The sequence below is a fragment of the Engraulis encrasicolus genome, chromosome 2 (genome assembly GCF_034702125.1).
Source record: "Engraulis encrasicolus isolate BLACKSEA-1 chromosome 2, IST_EnEncr_1.0, whole genome shotgun sequence".
NCBI classification, from domain to species: domain Eukaryota; kingdom Metazoa; phylum Chordata; class Actinopteri; order Clupeiformes; family Engraulidae; genus Engraulis; species Engraulis encrasicolus.
The window spans coordinates 41,891,820-41,913,907 of record NC_085858.1 but is presented as its reverse complement, the minus strand read 5'-3'; the positions used below and the strand labels follow the sequence as shown (position 1 = coordinate 41,913,907).

Below are 22,088 nucleotides of genomic sequence, written 5' to 3'. Positions count from 1 at the left end.
CAACCGACTCCACCCTTGTCTGGGGGTTCCAGTACATCCTGGTTTTGGGGAGGTTATTGATGGACATGTAAAAGCCCACATCAATGAACTGTTCCAATTCTTCTTTGGTGAGGTTCAGGGGTTTGGTGATATCAACCTGTAAGGCGTAGAGGTTGCTCTGCTATACCATTTCTTCCATCATATCTTCTTAGAGGAGATTTCGGAAGTAGTCAACTGGATTAGTTAATGCACTTGCTTCTGGAAGGGAGCCTTTCCAGGTTGGGGCTGGGGGAATTGTGCGGTTCGTGTGCCACTTCAGGGCTTTTGCCTTCTGAAAGTCATCCTCCACTGGGTCACCTGGGGATATTTAAAAGGAACAGATAAGTAACCATTTAAAATTAATTTCATTAATTTCAAATAGAGGTAAGTACACATAGTGTAGATACAAAATTCTCCCTTTGTCCTGCCTTGTCCTCTTGCTACCCTTCCCCCTTAACCCCAACTCTCTCTCTCCCAACCCGCTCTCTCTATTATATGGCTTCGGCCAGATGACACCGCAACGCGATATTTTTTAAATCCGAGTTGCGACCATACAGCATGTTTCAGTGAAAAGTTCGGGTCCTAATGACAACGACAGGCTTGCTTCAGAATACACATTTCTTTATGTGAAGTTGTTGAGAACAAAGTATTCGCTAATGGCCTTGATCGCCCATACTCTTATCATGCAAATGACCTGTCACGCAGGGACCTTACACCAGTCTCTGACAGTGCCAGAAAGTTTCACATTTTTTTAACAGACCCAGCAAATTTTGTTTTCGATCTACAGGCTTGTTTAAAAGCTGAAGATCTTAGCTTTTTATGACTAAAAACGATACATTTCTAGCCTCTCCCATTCCGAAGTTATGTCCATTTTAAGCGACGGATAGTTTAACAAAAAAATAGCGTCATTTCCCCCCTTTGTAAAAAGCGAAAGACGGTTTTATTATGCGCTTTACTCTCGTCTCCGCAAGCGCGTACATATAGCAGGTTCAGAATATCAGAATGTGCAAGCTGCATAATTGAACATTACTAGATGCCACAGAGACAAGTTAGATAAAACAACAGACTGTGCTGAATCATGCTGGTTAGCACCATGCTTCGACAAAGTTGCTCTTACAAGAATAAGAATGCATGCTGCAACTTCTGGAATATTTTGGAAGACATTAGAACAATCACCAGGGAGTTTACAGTCTACATAACTGGTTGGCCCTCACGAAGTTCTAAGTCTGATGTCTTTACTCCTTTCATTAGTGAAGTATGATGTTTTGTATGCAGGAGGAGCATGTCAAGTTACTAAAGGAATTTCTTATCCCAACATGTGTACTAGCATTTGCTGCTAGCCGACTTGTTTTCAAAACCAGCATCGCATAGTTGTTATTTTTCATTATGCTGAAGTGAGTGCTACGTGCAAAAATAGGCTACCAGCTTTGCGCATGTGGCACCTTAGCTTGTGGAGTGACTAGAGTAGTGAATCATTGCCATTTAGGCATCTGTTGATTGTGTTCTACACTTTATGCTGCTTTTTTAATTTGAGAAGTTTAAACTAAGGTGTTCAATACCAATACCGGGCAGGTATTTCTCCCTCCTCTGGAGGCTGCTGCGCGCTCACCGCTTCTCCTCCTCTTTCTGCCCATTACACCTGTTTCAACTAGTGACATATAAATAATATGTATTGCTGATAACTGTTTGGGTGCGCAGTTAAAAGATAATATGAAGCTTTGCTTCGTGTTTGTCAGGGTTTTTTGGTCAGAAAACCTAACCTACACGGCCCCATTAAAATATGGACTGGGGATTTTGAACACGAGTGACCCACACTGGGCAGTTTGAAACATTGACCGTGGTAGAAATGAAAGAGTCTCCACAGTCCACACAAACAGTTGTCTGATGATGCCATTGTGCATGGAATTAATGTTGTGCGCAAAGCTAGTGGTCACTGTGAAGATACCTCACTGTTTTTGGCCATGTGGCTGTGACGCAGATGTAAACCAATCCGTTTCGCCTGGAACAATGGCAACGCAAACGCCTGCGTTACTCGATTTTCGCACTCTGGAACCCATTATTCAAAAAACTCGTTTTGGGCCACGTTTCTGGTGGGTTTCATATGGTTAGGCCAGGGGAACCTTGTCACTGGCATAGAAAATCATTCCCGTGTAGGCAGCCCTTAGTCTCTCACACACACAAACTCTCTCTCTCACACACACATGCGTGCGCACGCGCACACACACATACACACACACACACGCATACTCTGTCGCACACATACCCTTAGCAAATACCTATCAGACACCTTTACCTTCTTCCACTGGTTCTTCTTGCTCTGATTCTGACTCTGATTCTGGCTCAATCTCCTCATCAAGGTTTATGTCAATATCTCCTTCCTCGTCACTTCCCACTAGCTCATCCTCACTGTCTTCTACAGGAAGAGCTACAGGAATATTTCTCCTTCTCCTACCATAAAATAGACTGGGATGCATGTTCTAAGGATGAAAATGAAGACGTTTTACCTGATTGCAGGCATGAAAATCCCTCACCTTTCAGCGAAACTCGCCGTTTTGAAATCAAAATGGGTCATTTCTGTGAATCGTGTAGATCCGAGGAGAACATTTTAGGGGGTTGTTGAGCGAGGAGAAAAGTGTAGCGCCAACTTACTGTATCATTGTGTAGCGCTCTACCGCAGAAAACTTCATACAGAGAGATTCCACAACTGACAATGACGTTTGGCCAATCACAGCATTTGTTGCTGTCGGCACAGCCAATAACGTGAACGAGCTCAATCTAAGTCCCGCCCTTCATACTTGTCTTTGTCCCACAAGTGTCGGAATGGTGACATTAAATTGTCGGAATGGTGATACCAAAATGTCGGAATGACGGGATGTCGCAATGGCGTCATGTCGGAATGGTGCTATGTCGGAATGGCGAGTGCCCCCCGTCTTTGAAAGCACAATTCAAAACAGGTGCAGCTTTGGTCTGCGGGGCTGGCGTGGTTGTATCAAATATCTTTCTTTATACTTGTAGAACACCTCTGATTATAAGAAAATGTCCAAACGATCTGTCACAGATAGTCTACACGTTTCCCAGAGAGGTGGCTATTTGAGATCATGATTCTTGTTATGAGAACATCAAGACGGAAGCATTTCGATCAGAAGTGAGTGGATGTAGTTAGCCACACTATTTTTCCTAATAATTTGAAACCGAATTCGCCCTGCCCACGTAAAAAAGTATTTATTCTCAAAAGAGCTCCGTTAATGAAATCTTGGGTAGGCCTACAGCACGTTTTCCTGACGGCTATTTTAACAGGTCTGTGCGATACGAAATGGTGACAGTGTTGCCAGATTGGGCGGGTGCCCGCCCAATTGGGCTACTTGGGATGAGCGTCGGCGGGCAAAAACGGGAAAATTTGGCTATTTGGCGGGTTTTTAAGCCGTTTTGGGCCCATAAAAGTCAATGTAATTTGTTGAATTTGGGCGGAATTTAGCGCATTTTGGCGGTTTTTGAGAACCTTTTGGGCGGGATTTGGTCAGACACATCTGGCAACACTGAATGGTGAAAGTAGGCGCTACGGGGAGGAAGCGCATATAGGCTAGGCTACGTGAGGCATCCAACATCATGCTTCGAATCATATGCTGCAGCTTCTTATAGCACGCACGAGAGAGCGGGAGAGGGAGAAAGAGCGAAACCTAACTTAGTCAATTGTTATAGGAATCATTCCAAGTTGTTTGCAATCCCTTGGTAGCCTACATCTAAATAAGATATTAGAAATCTACTGATTTATATTTAGTGGGACACGGTCAAACAGTTTTTTTCACGGTCAAAGTTGGAGCTTTCCTATTATTTTTTTCATAGGGAAACAAATATACTAGGTGAATGGACAAAAATTTCAGTAGTTTATCCATACTGTGACAAAGATTTTTTTGTATTACAAGTTGTCTGAAATAATGATTAACTGTTCAAAGATCACAACCAGGCAAGCGTTGAGTCGACATTGGATAGTGTTGTGATGAGGGGGTACTTAGTTGCCATTGAGGGGCATTAGTCTATTTTATTTTTAAGGGGGGCATTGGCAGGGTTTTGATGAGGTCAAGGGGGAATTTTTTTTTTTTTAAAGGCTGAGAACCAAAACCCATTTCTTTCTTTCTTTCTTTCTTTCTTTCTTTCTGGGTCGCTACAGTATGCTCAAAAGTCATCATATAAAGATGGTTTTAGCTACATTTTCTTCCATGGGAGACCATGCCCCCAGACCCCCCTAGTATGACTCTTACACAACACTATCCCCCAAAAATGCCACTGCACACCACACGCGCCGCTCCGTGCCACCGCGCCATGCCGCACCTTTCTCACCTTTTTCACCCCTGGCCCGTTTTCATGCCTGTGATTGAAGTCACAACACATTCAGAAAAACACTTATTGAACCATCACTTTCACATAAACCTTTTGCAAAAACTGAATTTTCTGTTCAGGAAATGAATATATTTGTTAATATATTATATAAATTATTAGTTAAAACATCAAATTAACATAATATTAATGATTTTAATATGTTTTCAAGTTAAAATGATCTAATTGCAATTGTAGTGTCAGTATAGCCCTGTCCTATGTAACTCAATGGGAACCCATTGGGATGCATGAATAGAATAAATGTCACCGTATGCATGTTGTTGCCATATGGCAACAAATTCATTTTAGCCCTTTACAAAGCTACTATAACTTTATATTTGCATTGAATGATAAAAAATGAAAGTTAACTTACCCCAGATTTATATTGATTTTTTTAATGGTGACAATATGTCCTAAAGTATTCCTTATGAAGTGATGTCATCAAACTGATAAATATTTCAAAATTAAAGTCCCCTTTTCACACACAATGGGATAGTGGTGCATAATATGTCATTCTCTATTTGAAAAACTCAAAAGAATTTGTTGCCATATGGCAACGCCATGCAATAGAGGGTTAAGACTTGACTTGGCAATATTAGGAATGACTTGTGACTTGACTCGCCTTGCACGCTATTGATTCGAGACTTGATTTGACTTGACAGTTTTAGCTTGCAATGACTTGCAATAGTATGGCAAGTCTAAATGTATTTATTTTTTTGCATATGTATGCAATCGAAAAATTATATGAAAAATTATATGAAAAAAATGAAATATTAAATGAATTGCCCTTAAACAATACCAGTAGGCCTACTATTTTTGTTCAGAACGCGGCTGACAAAGGGTGACATACAGAGCAGTGTGGAGAAGTAATGAACTTATGACCAAAAGTAATTGCCAATGTTGCGCATAGAATAAAGGTGACTTGTTAGTGCCTTGAAAAAAATGAGACTTGGCTTGGCTTTGGCACGACTTGGACTTGGACTTGACTTGGTGAAATGTGTCTTAACCCTTATGTTGTGTTCGGGTTATTTTTGACCCGTTTTCAAGTTTTAGTGTGAAAAAAACACACTTTCCTTTATTTTCTTGGAATAAGGCTTCATCTCATCCTCAGTCACAATCATTTCAACACAAAAAAATATGTTTCATCATTTTAGTACATTTTAAAGGTCCAAAATTTTTTTTTTACATCTGTGGTGTTCGGGTCAAAATTGACCCGGCATAGATTTTTGGTTGTTGTATGCATTTCTGAAAAGCTGTTGGTTGCCCTTTGCCTTCAGTTTGGTGATTTATGGTGAGGAAAACATATTTCTTGCCTGAAAAAAAAATTGCCAGCTTTTTCATATTACAAATCCAATATGGCCGCCGGACAGTCCCATACACTACAATACGTCATTTCTCCTGTTGTGAAAGGAGTACATATGTATTTCTGGTGTCTACTCATATGTTTTCATGGTCAGGGAATCCATTTCTGCATTATATAATGAGATTTTTTGCACATTTGTTTGCAAAATACTTTTCTGCACATAATTTTTTTCCAAAAAACGTATCAAAAACCCATAATGGCACCCAAACATGTAGAACTGGTCTTATAATTTCCATAAAGTTGATGTGGCAATGACATAATGGTCCATGTTCATGGCATAGGGGATTCAGATGAATAGTGTGACTTTTTTCATGTTCATTGAGGTGCTCATTTCCAATATCTTTGCATTAGATTGGCGGAATAGCTGTGACTCTGACATAATTGTTGTTTTGAATATTTACCACACTAAAATCAGATAAATATTGAAAACCAAGTCAACATATTTAAACATAGATTTTATGCACTGAAAAACTAATTTAGTTGACATTTGGTCTTTATCCTGCTATGAATCTCTTTGGGTTGGTTTGGATATATATATATATATATATATATATATATATATATATATATATACACAGCAAATCGGCCGGTGTTAAATCAACTCCCATAGAGTTAAATTTAACACTTTTCCTGAGTTTATATAATGCTCACCGGTTCAGAGTTAAATCAACACTATGGATAGTGTAAATAGTTTAACTCTATTTCAGTGTTACTTCTTTAACACCCACAGTGTTACATTTTAACTCTATTCTAGTGTATTTTTCACACCAATTTTTCACTTTAGGTGTTAACATCTTAACACCCACAGTGTTCTATTTTTAACACATTTGAGTGTTGAATTCCTCACCAATTAGTGTTAAAACTTTTCACTTTAAGTGAAACATCTTAACACCCACAGTGTTCTATTTTTAACACATTTGAGTGTTGAATTAGCTTAGCTCAACTCACTATAGGGGTTACCATGTAACACTAATTGGTGTTATGTTATACAATAAATACTGCTTTTTCTAAAATGTTCAGATTCTGTACTGCGTGGAGTGCACATTTACATACATGAAATATACAATCTAAATTAAATTAATGTTTCTACAAGTGTTAAGTGTTATTTATCATGTTTAATACACCAAGCATTAGAAACGGTTACAAATGACACCACAAAAATAAATGGTACAATCATGTAAAGACAATCAGTAGTATAACTACTCTGCAGGTCAAAGGGCATATACATTTCCACAAAATTTTCACTGATTACAACTTTGTCATCTGATTCACACACTTTGTACACATGACAATGTTAACTGAAGCATTCAACATCAAGCTTAGTGGCAATGAAATGGACCTCATTCTTCAGAGTGGCCCAATTAACCTGAATTCACCATATAAAACAAAAGGAATATTATTGTCAGTGCCACTAGATGGGCTACAACCAATCCAACACTGTCCCGCTGATCTTAAAGGTTAACTCCAACCAATTTTGACATGCAGTTGTAATGCTCACACTACCCTGTACTTGTCAGTACCTGAGAATGTTTCCCCCCTTTAGCCTTTTCCGAGATCCTGGTCATTGCAATGGGGGCAGAGTTGTTTATTACATCAATAAACAACAACATCCAAAAGGTTATGCAACATCAGTAGACAATTGGTAAACGCGATACCTTTGGGATAATATTTGGAGTACCTGTAGGCCTAGGTTAAGAAGGTTTGCCCCCATTAGAATAGATCAGATCTCTGAGAGGGCTGAGCCGAAAAATTAAACATCACGGGGTACTGACAAGTCGAGGGTAGTGTGAGCAATACAACAGCATATTGAAATTGGTAGAAGTCATCCTTTAACACAGTTACGGTAGTTGATCATCATCTGGATCAAATGCTTTCAGGGGACCATACTCAATGTGGTTTAAAAGGGATGTCTCCCAATTGTAAATGATCAACATCTGGTGTTTTTTGGCAAGCGACATTGAAAAATGTTTAAAAAAAATATCTGTGTTGTTACTTAAGACATAGTGGTTTGCTTCGAACCTCATACTCCACATATGAATTAGGGGTCCAATTTTTCGGATACAACTCGGATAATGGAACATATAATGGTTTTCCGGGATCATAGAGGGGTTGGACAAAATAATGGAAACGCTCGTCATTTCAGAGTGGGAAGTTTCATCGCTCAGTGGACCAGCCTGTTAGCCAATCTTTATTAAATGCACATTGCACCAGTAAGGTGAAGTGTGAAGATTCTATTAGCAGGGTAAGTGCATAGTTTTGCTCAAAATGTTGCAATGCACACAACATGGATGACATATCAAAGTTCAAAAAGGAGACATTCTTGGTGCGCGCGTAACTGTTGCATCTTTGACCTAGACAGCCAGTCTTTGTGATGCATCAAGAGCCACAGTATCCAAGGTAACATCTGCATACCACCAAGAAGTATGAACCACATCCAACAGGACTAACTGTGGACACAAGAGGTAGCTTCCCACTCTAAAATGACAGGTGTTTCCATTATTTTGTCCAACCCCTGTATATCTATTTGGATACAGCTGGGTGAATAAGACATGGTGTTCCATTATTAAATGTTTTAAATGTACAGTCATGCCCATTGTAACAGATGGAGAGAAATGATGTTAAATGATTTGTAGTAGAAGCAACAGCAAAGGCCACCGTCTGAATTGAGTTCAATCTATTGTATTGTAACCACTATCCAAATTAACCCTTGGATGATTTTTCCGCTCCAAGTACCCATAGTCAAAAACATACATTCAAGACAGAAAAACAGGTTGTCAAAATACATTTCGACAGGTATTCTAATAGCAACTTGCTTTCATACTGTACAACCCCTTCAAGGATGCCATGCATCAAGTTCTAGAAACGTGAAAAAAACGGTAAGCCATTTTTAAGTTGAATTCCTCTTTAAACCCAAACTGTTGCTTTGACTACAAATCATTAAAATCATATTCTCTCCATCTGTAATAATAGGCTTGGCGGTATTTTGTAAAGAACTGATCTGCCACAATACAGTACTTGTGGACTGCTTAACATACCTTATATGTACAAGAGAAACCATCAGCATGAAACAATGCAACTATATCATTATTGGGTTTTAAGTTAGGGGGCAGATGTATCAGAATGCAGTTAAGTACAGTGTGACTTTATGCATGCCTGGTGTTCTGAAAACAATGGATGTGATCTAAAGGAACTTGCACCACAGAAGTATTTATCGGTTTTCGATTGATACAGAAGATGTGTTAAGCAGTCCACAAATACAAGCACCACGGCAGGTAAATTAGATACAACATTACAAAATCAGGTTCAATCTGAAGATCAACGAGGCCACCCTACTGCCGTTTCATCACAGTGACAAATCATTACCATGAATGTTTTTTTTAACCTGCAGATGAACTGAACTGGCGCTGAAGAGTATTTGAACTTGGTGCTTGGGTAAAATCTGTGTCCTCTGCACAAGTGGCTTATTGAACCTGAATGGTGGTATGCAAGGCTTTAACGGAGAACATGTTTAAACATTGTCATTCAAGATCTTGGCGCGCAACTCACGGACACGTGGTGACACCCATGTGCGGGTTACATCGATGTTGAATACAGCGGTCTGTAGAAAAGTGTAGAGCTGAACCAGCGACTCATCATACGAGAGGTTGAAGACGTAGTGGCATTTGAAAAGTTCGTCAAACGCACCCAGTGAGCTGGTATCACGGCATGGAATGAGCTGTTTGTCAACAGCAATGTAGTAGGTGTCGATCTTGTTACGAGCACGGCCAACTGCAATGATGAATGGCTGCTTTCCTTCTCGGACTTCGAAACGACGTTCCGCTATGCTGCTGCATGACTGCAAAACACATAACAAAAAAATAAGATCCCCCTCAAGTGACTTAACTGATTCTAACATGACAGTTGGTTTTAGATCATGTTCCATACTAGGTCATCTCTCACAAACACTACTATAACTTTTGGAATTTACCTTGTGGAAAAGCACCATTCTATCCGCTGCATCAGTAGGGCTGATCTTGGTCCTCTTCTTGCATCCAACTATGGGGGGCAAAAGATGGAGTAGCAGCAGGAGAGTGGCCATGTCACTGTCCCAGTCTATCAGAGAGAAAAAGACAGTGATTAACATGAAAAAAAAAACCATTAAAATGGCATTAATTATACTATACTGTGTGCAAACATACCATCACTCTCTGGGTGCCTCTCAGCCGCTTTTAATAGACGACACAGATCAGTAGATGGAGTCAGCTGGGTGGCCTCCTTGATGATCTTCAGCTTGAATGTTGTATCCCACTTGTTAAGCAACTTGGAACTTGTTTCAGCACCAAACAGCAGGGTGAAGTCTTCATTTACCTGGTAATCACAAATTGAACAAGGGTTTATATCTATTAGTTTTATATCGATACGTTGTTTAAATTATACACAAAGGATACAATGACAATAAGAGACTGAAATGTCTCAAATTAAAACAGTTGTACTCACGAGTCCTTTGACATCCAGAAAGCGTGGGAATGTTTTGAAGACATCTGCGCGGGTTTGTGGGTCATGGACCAAGTCCTGCCGATATTGAAGCGTCATCTTCATTTTCTCCAGCACACTTGCTTCCTCAGGGGTGTGAATTAGGAACGAAATGGGTTCTCTGCAGTAGTCACCATCTAGCTGCTCAGGCAGAGTTGTCGCTTGTCTTCTCCATTTTGGCCCTTGGTCTTTAGGTACGGATGGCTCCTTTGCTGGCCTCTTCGCTGTAGCCCTGCTTATTGTCTTCAGACGCCACGCCAAATATCCAGTGCCTTTCTCTGCATCATAAAAATGCTCCTGTAAGAAATTAACATTTAAAGAAGATTGAAATGATCTTGCATCTGGGGCGCTGTGGCGCAGCGCGCTAAGCCCCCCACATTTGGGTTTGCATGCCAATGGGGACCCCGGTTCAAGTCCGGCCGGGGTAATTTCCCGATCCAACCCAGTCTCTCTGTCCCAGTCGCTTCCTGTCACCATCTCAGATTGTCCTATCAAATAAAGGCACAAAAGCCTTATATATATATATTTTTTTAAATTATCTTACATCAGGCAAAGCTAAATGAAAGGACAGTATAATCGCTTATACAAAGTCAGGTCATTATGTCTATGGTCCTGCAATTTCAAATAGATGCTCATGGCATACTCGAGCTTCAAAAGTGTCTTGCTTCAGTTGCTAACTTGCCATGAATATAATATAATGCAAAATAATCAGTCCATCAGTCATATTAGTTACATTGTAATGATTTTTAAAAGAAACTTCCATAAATATCTGCAAAACTTACATAGCCTTTCGGAGAGAATGGATCCTTCAGTGCAGGAAAAAGTGTGATGATTCCCAGCGCATACTTCTCCCTCTGTTGACGGGTGGGAATCCGGCTGTAGTGACAAGACAAGAAATTAATTTAGTATCAGGCAGGACAATAGCATTGCACAAGTTTAAGCCCTTTACAAAGTTCAATTAATATGTCTTACCCATGTCTCTCAGTCATATGACTTGCCAGTATGTTGACAAGTTGCCTCCTGGTGCAGTGCTTTAGTGATTTTTCTGATTTATACTCTTCCAGAATATCTTCTCCACCAGATTTCCCAAGCAGGGCATTTTTGACCATCTGCTTACACAAAATACAAAGTAATTATCATTATTAAACAACATTTGGACATGTGAAATTGCAAGCACTAAAAGACACTTTCATTAAAATGTTACCTCTTTTGCAGTCTCTGATAGGGGAGCCCTCACAGCAGATGGACTACCCTCTATGCTCAGTCTACTACAGCCTGTAGAAATGCCTTTCTCTCTTAGGTCGTCGTCGCTTGACGAAAGGGACAGGGTGTCCGTGAGAGAAGATGTAGTATCTGAAGTAGATGGGGAATGGTCTAAAGGAACGAAGACAGTAAAATACACCCTTTGATTACTATATGTTTGTGGCAGTATCCATTTTCCAGTAAAATACATCTGTAGTTGGGAAACTTTCTGCATTTTAGTCAGACCAGTAAATATTAGTTTTTACTAGAGTTAGAGTTAATATTCATAAAAAGTTCCAATCTGGCAATGGGCTTCATAGTTGTAATGCAGACTCTAGCCACAATCCTACATATCGTGCTCTACCTATAACAAATCTCAATAGTCCGTATCAATTACCATGCAATGAAGTACTGTAGTACATTTAGCTTAAAGGATAACTTCTGCCGATTTCAACATGTAGTTGTAATGCTCACACTCCCCTGGACTTGTCAGTACCTGAGAGTATTTTTCTTCTTCAGCCTTTTCTGAGATCCTGGTCATTGTAATGGGGGCAGAGTATGTTTACATTATTATTTTTTTTTTTTAATCTCGATTTATTCCAAATAACACCCAAAAGGTTATGCAACATCAGCTTACAACTAGCAAACAGTGGTACCTTTTGGGATAACATTTGGAGTATGCCCATGTTAAGAAGGATTTTAATGCAAACAGGGTCTGCCCCCATTAGAATAGCTCAGATCTCAGAAAGGGCTGAGCTAAAAAATGCAGCATCATGGGGTACTGACAAGTCAAGGGTAGCGTGAGCAATACATCATAGTGAAATTGACAGAAGTTCTACTTGAATTTCACACCATCAGTCCATTACTGGCTGCATCAAAGACCAAAAGCATTATATGTAGATACATACGTGCATTATGTACACTACTCATAGACACCAAAAGATTCATACCCTGATCTGAAGTTTTTTCACGAACCGTCAAGCAAAGATGTGGGTTGAACTCCAAAAATTCTGTGATAATGTCCTCGTCAATCGCTGTGCCCGTATCATCAAACAGCTCAAGCTCAGAGGAATTAGGAAGCCCAAACTTTTCTTTAACTGTAAGAAAGAGAAACCATGACTAACTGAACTCTCAAATGATCCTTAGTGCCATCCATGTAGGCAATGTTTACAGTTGTCCTTTGCAGTTAATGACATATCACATTAAGATACAAGGAGCATACAAGGATGGACATAGAATCATTTTAATGTTCAGCTACTATCTTTCTTAAAACCATACAGAAATGCAGCATCAATATCTTTTGAATGATATGAGAGAGGAATGCAGACAGAAAAACACCTAGGCCTGTTGGCTGCAATATAGTCATTCCCCATTGTCTTTCAGCATCAGTCAAAGTGTTTACCTTTACTGATGAAGTTCACATGGGTCACTCCGGGATTCCAACTGATGTACTTCCTCACATTGCGATATTCAACTTTCTGCAGCATGTTGTCCTAAAATTGCATCTGGAATATATTTAGAAATGCAATGTGAATATACCATGTCGAAAGAAGACATTTTGAGTACACAGCTTTTCACATTTCAGAAATTACCCATTCATTGAATCAATAACATTTCAGATAGAAAGAAAGTCAATTTAACTCAGGATAAGTTTGTATGGAAACTCACAGCATACAATAAGAGCTGTAATACCAGCTCAACCACGACCACCTACACATAAGAGGTAGCTAACGATGTGATATTAACAACTCAGTCTGGTCACCATTGTGTCTAAAACGTTCTCTGATTGAATGCGAAAGCAGGAACGACTACAGTAACCATGCAGTTGTTTAACATACAACATCAGGGGGTAGCATGTCAAGCACAACTTTTTTGAAACATTCAGAGAACAGCACAGCCCGTCGATGCAGTCAACAAATAGAGCTACCTTTATGAGTATCATTGCTCAAATGCATGCAATGGAATTCCATCACAATAACACCATGACACGGTGCCAAACGTCTCCAAGTCAAACAACTTAAAAACGTCTCATCCGTGTCTCATAACATTATTACTTGTAGCCATACATCACCATTTCTGCCCCTCGAAAGACTGCGTTGATAACCCTGACATGAGTTTATTAGCCAAGCTCGGGTTGAGCAGTGATGGTCACGAGAGCCGCGGATCTCGAGGTATTAACCTTTTCAGTAAAAAAAATCCTCGATTCATGGCAGTAGTAGTAGTCTGCGCTACATGCATCACCTAACTCTAGATAATTTATAAGAATATACTTACCGATATAAGTGAATTGACCGATACATGAGCAACAGGCTGTCTAGTTATTACAAACGCCAGATAAAAAGAGGGAAATGGCGGACACAACGGCTGCAAGTTTAAAAGCTACGCAAGGTCGGCCTCATCCATCTTGCATTTACAAGAGGGGGACCTTGTGGTACATTCCAGATCGAACGTATCCAACCTTCAACAACGAAAAATGCTTCGAAACGCCAGTCAAAGTGGAACCTCAAACTAGCGAAGTGTGGGCTGCTCGCATTACTCTCACCCAAACAAAGTTTAAACTGAAGTCGGATGATAATTGCAGCGATATCCTAGTTTTGGATTGGGTCTGGAATGCACTAGAAATCATGGGTTCTCCTCCTCCTCTGCCTGCCGCCCTAGTTTCATTCTAGCATGACAACTGTCGACAGGCCCTTTTGCCAGAAACTGTAATGCAGATTCACCAGTGCGTCACGTTACTTTGGGAAACGAAGAGAAGAAAACTAAATGTTCATTATGAAACTAGTTAGCCCACTGACGGTCGAATAGCGGTAAATTAGCCTAGGCTAGGCTATATGAATTTGTGCTGTATGCTACAAACTAAGGCTCCATTAGCTTAATAGGCTAGTTAGTTCTTCCAGCAAAGTTAGCAGTAGTCCAGTTTAAACAGCTTAAACCTACTTTGCCTATTTAAACATTCTCACAACAAACATCACATTTGAATTTATACGACTCTTACCTTTATAATCAGGATATTTGCACCGGGAAAAGAATGGCGAGCTGCAAGATGTCCGCCGTCCAAACGGAAGTAACTTGTTGAAACCGGATGTGGAGGTCACTCTCAGTCAGTGTTAGACATTTAACTCTTCAAAACAACACCACCCATAGAGCTTTTTGTGCACGCCCAGTGTTAAAACAACACCACAATCAACTCCCAGTAACTCCAATTAACTCCTGGATATTTAACACCAGGAAAATCAACTCAAAACTACACTTTCAGTTTTGCTGTGTATATATATATATATATATAATTATTATTTTAATTTTTACATTTTCTTGTCTGAATGAAAAAACAGCAAAATCAAGTCCACCAGTGTGTGGTGATCCTTCATGTTATTATATGTTGTGCTTTCTTACCTTCTTCATGAGGAAGTCGCACTCTTTGAATTGTGCTTCGTTATGGGTCATCTTGTAGAAGAGACTCCTGGATCCTCTTCTTAGCTGAATGACGGCCATTTTTGTCACTGGAGGTGCATTTCTCACTTTAACGACTGAGTGGCCACTGCTCCAGGCCAGGATGTTCTAGGCGTTGAGATCCAGCACTTTGACTCTACCGGAATTTGACATTGCAATCACCTCCTTGAAATCAGTGAAATCAAGGACCACACCCCCAGGTTGTTTTCGCATTGACTTTTCCACTCCATGATGAAAGCGGTCCGCACTCATAAAGGTATGGCCGGGTTCGAAGTATTTCAACGTCACCTCCTTGATGTTGTTGGAGGTGTTGTTGACAACTTTGGCGAGTGTTGTGAGCAGTGTCAAGTTCTTATTTTGGGCCGTGCAATTATCCAACCAGTACGTCACCTGACGAGCATCTCTATCCTCATTCATAGAGGTGACGAAGGCTGATGTCACCTCTGCTGCGGACCTGCCAGCAACACCGTCATGCCACACAACAGATGTGGTCGGCTTTTTGTTCTTTCCTGTGCACTTACCCAGAGGTGCAAACGTTTCGTGATAGGCAGATATTCTGCGGGTAAAAACAGCGGTTTTCACTCCAGGCATGCGGGGCAGCATGATGACTTTTTGTAAGTCCACACTACGGATGACCTCATCCCCCTCCTTTTGAGCATCAATCCTGTAGTGTGTCCTGGCACTTATAGCTCTAGCCTTGTGCTCATCTCACTTCTTGCACAAGTTGCAATTAGGCTGCTCTACCTGCTGCTCTGCCTGGTGGTGTGCCTGCTGCTCTGCCTGGTGGTGTGCCTGCTGCTCTGCCTGGTGGTGTGCCTGCTGCTCTACCTGCTGCTCTGCCTGGTGGTGTGCCTGCTGCTCTGCCTGGTGGTGTGCCTGCTGCTCTGCCTGGTGGTGTGCCTGCTGCTCTGCCTGGTGGTGTGCCTGCTGCTCTGCCTGGTGGTGTGCCTGCTGCTCTGCCTGGTGGTGTGCCTGCTGCTCTGCCTGGTGGTGTGCCTGCTGCTCTGCCTGGTGGTGTGCCTGCTGCTCTGCTTTTACATGAAGGTCGTGCTTCAGGCAGTGCTCACAGTCCTCCTCCCCTAATTTGGTAAAACTGACATTGAGGTGTTTGATGGCTTTTCTGTATGATTCATAGGAGCATGTGTTGCCTCTCTGCTTGTAGTCTAGGAACATGGATTTGATATTAACATCACTCGGCAAATAGCGCCTGTTTGGTGCATGTTCGCGCCTGTAATGGCTCACGGTGGGATGGTACGATTCGATGTGGTCGAAGATGTTCTAGATGTACAGTTTTTTTCCAGGGGTTTGCCTCCCCCTTCTCTCCTGCGGTGGGGCAAGAGTCGATGTGGCAGCTCCACCAAGGACAGTTGTTATCAAATGATAATTTTTTGGGTGGTACCCAAGTGTGGAAAGGAACATGACTTTGCACACCTCTTGCCGCCGACCCTGGTCATCGTCAAGGTGGTACGTGTATGACCACCGTCTCTTGGTGGGCGCCCCTGTGGTAAGCCGGTGGCTTTGATTTTTTGACAGCATGTGAAAAATGAAGGTTTCTTTAGTGTATAGGACATTTTATTATAAGTCTCAAAGATTACGGTCCTCCGGTCATGTGCTATTTTTTCTGTGCACCGTTTTCTGCATTTTGGGAGACAGGGCTTCCCAAGCTGTGGGGTGTTTTTTCCTGGGGTTCTGGGGTTAACATGTTCCCTACCCTCCTCATCCACACCCTCATCCTCATCACCTGGCATGTAGGCCACATCCATTTCATCCCTTTTACCCCCCTTCCTCTTCATCATTCTCATCTTCCTCCTCCTCCTCCTCCCCATCTTCCTCATTCCAATCCTCATCATTCTCTTCCTCCTCCTCCTCCTCCTCCTCCTCCCCATCTTCCTCATTCCAATCCTCATCATTCTTCTCTTCCTTCTCATCTTCATCCTCCTCATCATCTTCCACCTCAACTTCTCTCTCCATCGAGGCAAACAAGCCTTCAAGATATTTCTGCCTTTTTGACTCATCTTCACTGTCTAACTGCTGCTGCTGACCAGCTCTCTCACGGGACTCTGCAAAAGCATAAAATAAATAATGTGATTCTCATAACAAACCCTTGTACCCTATACGCTGTCATAACTTTTTTTTTTTTTTTAAACAATTCTATTTATCTTACATAATCTTACAGATTACTAAAATTAGATCTCAGTAACCTAAGTATAACAATTAAACTGTAGGCTGTTGATGAGATATTTGTATGCGATAGGTCATAATAAGCCACTATAACGTTAATTAGAATAGAACATCCTTGAGTTTCCTGCTCCATTTCAGTTGGGTCTATGCACCATCATTACAGTTCTGAAACTATTTACTTTTTGCAAATTGGTGACTTAAAACTCTCAGTCTAACACACAAACTGCTGGTTAGGCCAGTCAATCTAGCTCTAAGAAGGCCCAAACCCGGGATAAATTGCAATAGTAATGGTCCCTACTTTTAAGTGATCCTTGTAACACATATTAAACATCTACAGATTTGTATTTAGTGGAACATACTTTTTTCAAGGTCAAAGTTGGCAGATTTCCCATTCATTTCTCCATAGGGAGACAATATAGGAGATAAAAGGTGAAAAGGTGAATTTGTGTATTGCAAGTTTTCTGAAATAAATGAGGTCATATGTGCTGAAATATGTGATCAAATCTGTGGTAACAGACCAAGCATAAAACAAATTGCAATAGTAATAAATCATACATTACATTGATCCTTCAACCACTCTGCATCACATATTAAAAGTCTACTTTCATCAATTCAGTGGAACACACCTTTCCAAAGGTCAAAAGTATCAGATTTTACTCAATGAATGGCAAAATGCATTGGAAATTTGCTATATCTGACCTTCAAAAAAGTATGTTCCACTAAAGTGATGAAGGTAGATGTTTCATATGTCATGTAGGGTGGATTAAGTATCAATAAAAAGTGTAAATCATTACTTTAGATTGACGGGCCTAGGTGTGGAGTTGTGAGATTTCAGTGAGTGCTTAGGTGCCGTTTCCACGTAGCTGGATATTTTTATATGTGGATATTTTTTTCTCCTGGTTGCATTGGATTTGCATTGGTTTTGGCCTTCCGTTTCCACGTAGCAGATATTTAAAAATCCAGGTGCAGGAGAAAAAAATATCCTGTTTAGGGGTCTGAAACGCATTTGTTACAATGGAGGATTTTTTTTATCCACATGTTGCGTTTACACCTAGCAGGAGAAAAAAATACCCTGCTAAAAAATATCCTGCTACGTGGAAACAGCACCTTAGTGTCAAGGCATCATGTGTGTAGGCCTACACTATGCTCTGAACAGTAAGGCCCAAATCTGAACGCAAAGGCCAAATAGGCGAGAGGGGTCTGGCTGCAGGCTACATCAAATATGTGCCCTCATGAACCGGCAGGAAGCGCTATTGCTTCTTGTTAAAATGTAACTTTTTTTGCAACTTTTTGACATGGTCGTCATTGGTTGACAAGTAGACAGCGCGATATTTCACATTCCCGTGGTGTTACAGAATGGGAAATTAAGCTAGAAGAAATGAACACCACAGACATAGGTCTGTGATTACCACTTATTCTAGTCATTCGTATTTGCAGCAAAGATCAAGTCAAGTGTCGCTAGATGGAAGGTAGCCTTTATGGGCTAATCAGCACTTCGCTCAAATAATCAACCCGTAGGATTAACCACAATATCCCACAGTAAGTCCATGTGGTGTTATTTTGAAGACGACAACCTCCTCTTTCACATGAGCCATACAATAAGTGTGATGGTTGTCCTAACACTGAATCGCTTTGTTTAAATTGCGGAAATGCCATTCTGCGAGGTGGTGCTCCACGGTAGCCTAGAAATCTAGACGCCCCTAGCGACCGCAAATTGAATTTGCTCCCGGGGGCAGTCTAGCGGACCCCGGTCGTTTTGCGAGGCTGAAAGTTATCCGATGACAGGGCCAATCAAATCGTGAGGGGGGCCGGGCTACCTAGTAAACAGGAAACTTTCTAAGAAGAAGCATGGTGTCCGTCCGTGCTACGTACAGCACGAAAGTGTTTACTTAATTTAAAAAGCCTGGATGATAATACATTTCGTGGCTGACATGGATTGATGTAATAATACACCATGAACTTATCGGACACAAATAGATCTCAACACATTACCATTTGATCATTCGATGTTTTAAACTAGCTCGGTAAGCTAAGTTGAGCATTTTACAGAACCAGATAGTCACACGCTATTATCAGACCACTACTGTAAGTGTAGAATGAAATTGCTGCCCCAATTTCTAATAAGACACATGCCTTTTAAAAACGAGACATTTGGGAGATTTGGAAGTCTTTGAGTAGCTTACTAAATAGATGGGAATGACACCGAGTCTACCAAGCTAGTGGCTAGCTAACCTGTCGTCAACAACACAGAGCTAGGTATCCAGGTTAGGGTTAGGGTCAGAAACAAAAAACTAGGGTTAGAAACAAAAAACTAACATCAAAAAGATAACTAGCTCCGTTATATGGCGGTGGGATCGATAGTCTGGCTAGTGGGAGCGAGCTGACCGGGGAGAGCTAGCTAGCTAAGACCGAACATGCCATGTTGACAACAATCATAAATATAACCATTTAACAAGCCCCAAATTGCTCGACATTTCGCTGATTGATCAAGGAGGGTCATGTGGTTGAAAACGATGCATTTTTGAACTGTATAAGTGAAAACACGATTTATTAGGAAACTTGTTTGTGGCTGTGGTCATCACACGAATTCACTGCTACGACGGCTGGAAGTTGCCGCTTCACCTACAAAGAGGCCCTCGCTAGTGGCTAGCTAACCTGTCGTCAATAGCAGAGCTAGGTATCCAGCCTTGTATTATATGCCTGCCCCAAATTCTAATAAGATCCATGTCATTAAAAACGAGACATTTGGGAGCTTTGAAAGTCTGTAAGTCGCTTACTAAATAGATGGGAATGACACCTAGTCTGCCGAGCTAGCGGCTAGCCATGTATTAGTTATGGGTATACAGCTAGCTAGCTAACACCGAACATGCCATGTTGACAACAATCATAAATATAACCATTTAACAAGCCCCAAATTGCTCGACATTTCGCTGATTGATCAAGGAGGGCCATGTGGTTGAAAACGATGCATTTTTGAACTGTATAAGTGAAAACACGATTTATTAGGAAACTTGTTTGTGGCTGTGGTCATCACACGAATTCACTGCTACCACGGCTCGAAGTTGCCGCTTCACCTAAGGGGCGTGTACGTTGTGAAAGACAGCTGTGACGTTACACAGAAGTGTGTGGGGATTGGTTGTTTGCCATCCAATTGCGTGACGTTGAGTGCTGAAGCAACCGTTTATCCCGCCCACACTGCTGCCCAGCCCTCCTAGACCCTGGTACAGCTTTTTGCTGTACGGGTCTGGCTGCGCTAGGCTAGCTCCAGTAAACACTGTAGGCTACGTTCCTCGTAATTCTCCTCAGGAGATCAGCTTAGCTGCTGGGTGCTGAAGTCGACCAACGACAAGGATTGTCTTATCAGTAGCCTACACTTGCCGTCCGAAATGAAAATGGGTTCGACATGAAGACAAATCTTGGGATTGTAATTGGACTATGAAGAGATACATTACAGTGGATTGATGAAGCCACATACTGAAAAGGAGCAGGTAAGCTAAATGATTTACTGCGTTAGTAGTCGCGAGCTTATTTACTGCTGTCATACACTTTATTCACAATTTATTGCTAAGTAGTGATATGGTTCCTTCGCCCTTACCATCAGGATACTTGCGCTTCAGTGCAACCGCCACCATTTGTTTCCCTCTTGATGTCATCTCGTCCTTGGTCATGAACTTAACTTGAAATGTGTGTGTGAAGGGCTTGATGTTTACATTTGCTATACATTCGAATGGCTGACCACAGTATCTACTGCGCGGGAGCCAGGCGAACAAAGGAAGACCGCAGTAACTACACGTACTGCGTTTAGCCTTTGTTTTCTACACTGGGTGAGCCAGGCGAACAAAGGAAGACCGCAGTGACTACACGTACTGCGTTTAGCCTTGGGTTTCTTGGAGCATTCGAGCTAGGTGAAAAAAGCAGACCGCAGTAGTGGTAGTTACTGCGGTTCGCCTTGGTTTTAGGTCGACTTTTGTAGTTACTGCGAAATTTACACATTAATATCTCTAAAAGGGGACACATTTGGACCATAACACAGTGTTATTAAGGCAATTTTCAGTATAAACTCAATTTCGACAAAATATGTAGTTACTGCGTCTAGCCTTTGTACGGCAGATCTCTCAGACACTCTCCAACGTATATCACATACACACACACACACCGTCACACACATAACTTTTTAGTTGGCCATGGGAGACACAGCATGATACCACTGTGCTAAAGGACTAGTCCAATTACAATAACCTCATCCGAATTTCTTCCAACACCCTCTAGACATCATCGTGCGCCGTCCAACACCCCACGACTTCTGTAATGACCAAATTGAGAATCAGGCCCTACCGTGACCCACCTTGCTAGGGACAAACAGAGACCTATGGCCCATTGGGTCACACCCCGGTGCCCCCGGTTGCAAATAGCAAAAATAACTTTTTACACCCGTGTGCAAAAAGCATTATTGAGTTTTTACCCCCGGGTGCAACTAGTAACAATGACTATTTAAACCTGGGTACAAAAAGCAACAATGACTATTCACATCCGAGTGCAAATAGCAACAATGGCTATTCACTCCCGCACCCGGTTTCAATTAGCAACAATGGCTATTCACACCCGAGTGCAAAAAGCAACGATAGCTATTGACACCCAGGTGCAAATAGCAGCAATGGCTAGTCACACCTGGGTGCAAATAGCAACATTGACTTTTTACACCCGGTTGCAAATAGCAACAATGGCTATTCATAACTGAGTGTAAATAGCAACAATTACTACTCAAACTCGGTCGGAAATAGCAAAAATGGATATTCACACACGGCTGCAAACAGCAACAATGGCTATTCACACCCGGGTGCAAATAGCTACATTGACTATTCACACACGGGTGCAAATAGCAACAATGGCTATTCACACCCAGGTGCAAATAGCAACAATGGCTTTTTACACCGAGTGCAATTAAAAA

At 41.4% G+C, this 22,088-nt stretch overlaps 1 protein-coding gene across 1 annotated transcript; it reads right to left on the bottom strand.

Annotated features, from left to right (window-relative positions):
- Window positions 1-9,207: 9,207 nt before the first annotated feature.
- Window positions 9,208-15,001, bottom strand: LOC134464648 (uncharacterized). The gene is made up of 7 exons (XM_063218042.1): window positions 14,903-15,001; window positions 11,240-11,376; window positions 11,050-11,143; window positions 10,232-10,564; window positions 9,934-10,102; window positions 9,723-9,847; window positions 9,208-9,590 (listed from the first exon to the last, which is right to left on the bottom strand). The coding sequence occupies exons 1-7, from the start codon at window positions 14,999-15,001 to the stop codon at window positions 9,264-9,266; spliced, it is 1,284 nt and encodes a 427-aa protein (XP_063074112.1). The 3' UTR covers window positions 9,208-9,263.
- Between the last annotated feature and the right edge of the window lie 7,087 nt (window positions 15,002-22,088).

Excerpts from the sequence above, each read along its gene's own strand:
- LOC134464648 (XM_063218042.1), bottom strand. The coding sequence starts at position 15,001 with ATGGCCGTCATTCAGCTAAGAAGAGGATCCAGGAGTCTCTTCTACAAG. Across the intron at positions 11,377-14,902 it reads GCGACTTCCTCATGAAGAAG|ATGGTCAAAAATGCCCTGCT; the intron begins GTAAGAAAGCAC and ends TTGTGTAAGCAG. Across the intron at positions 11,144-11,239 it reads CATATGACTGAGAGACATGG|CCGGATTCCCACCCGTCAAC; the intron begins GTAAGACATATT and ends TTGTCACTACAG.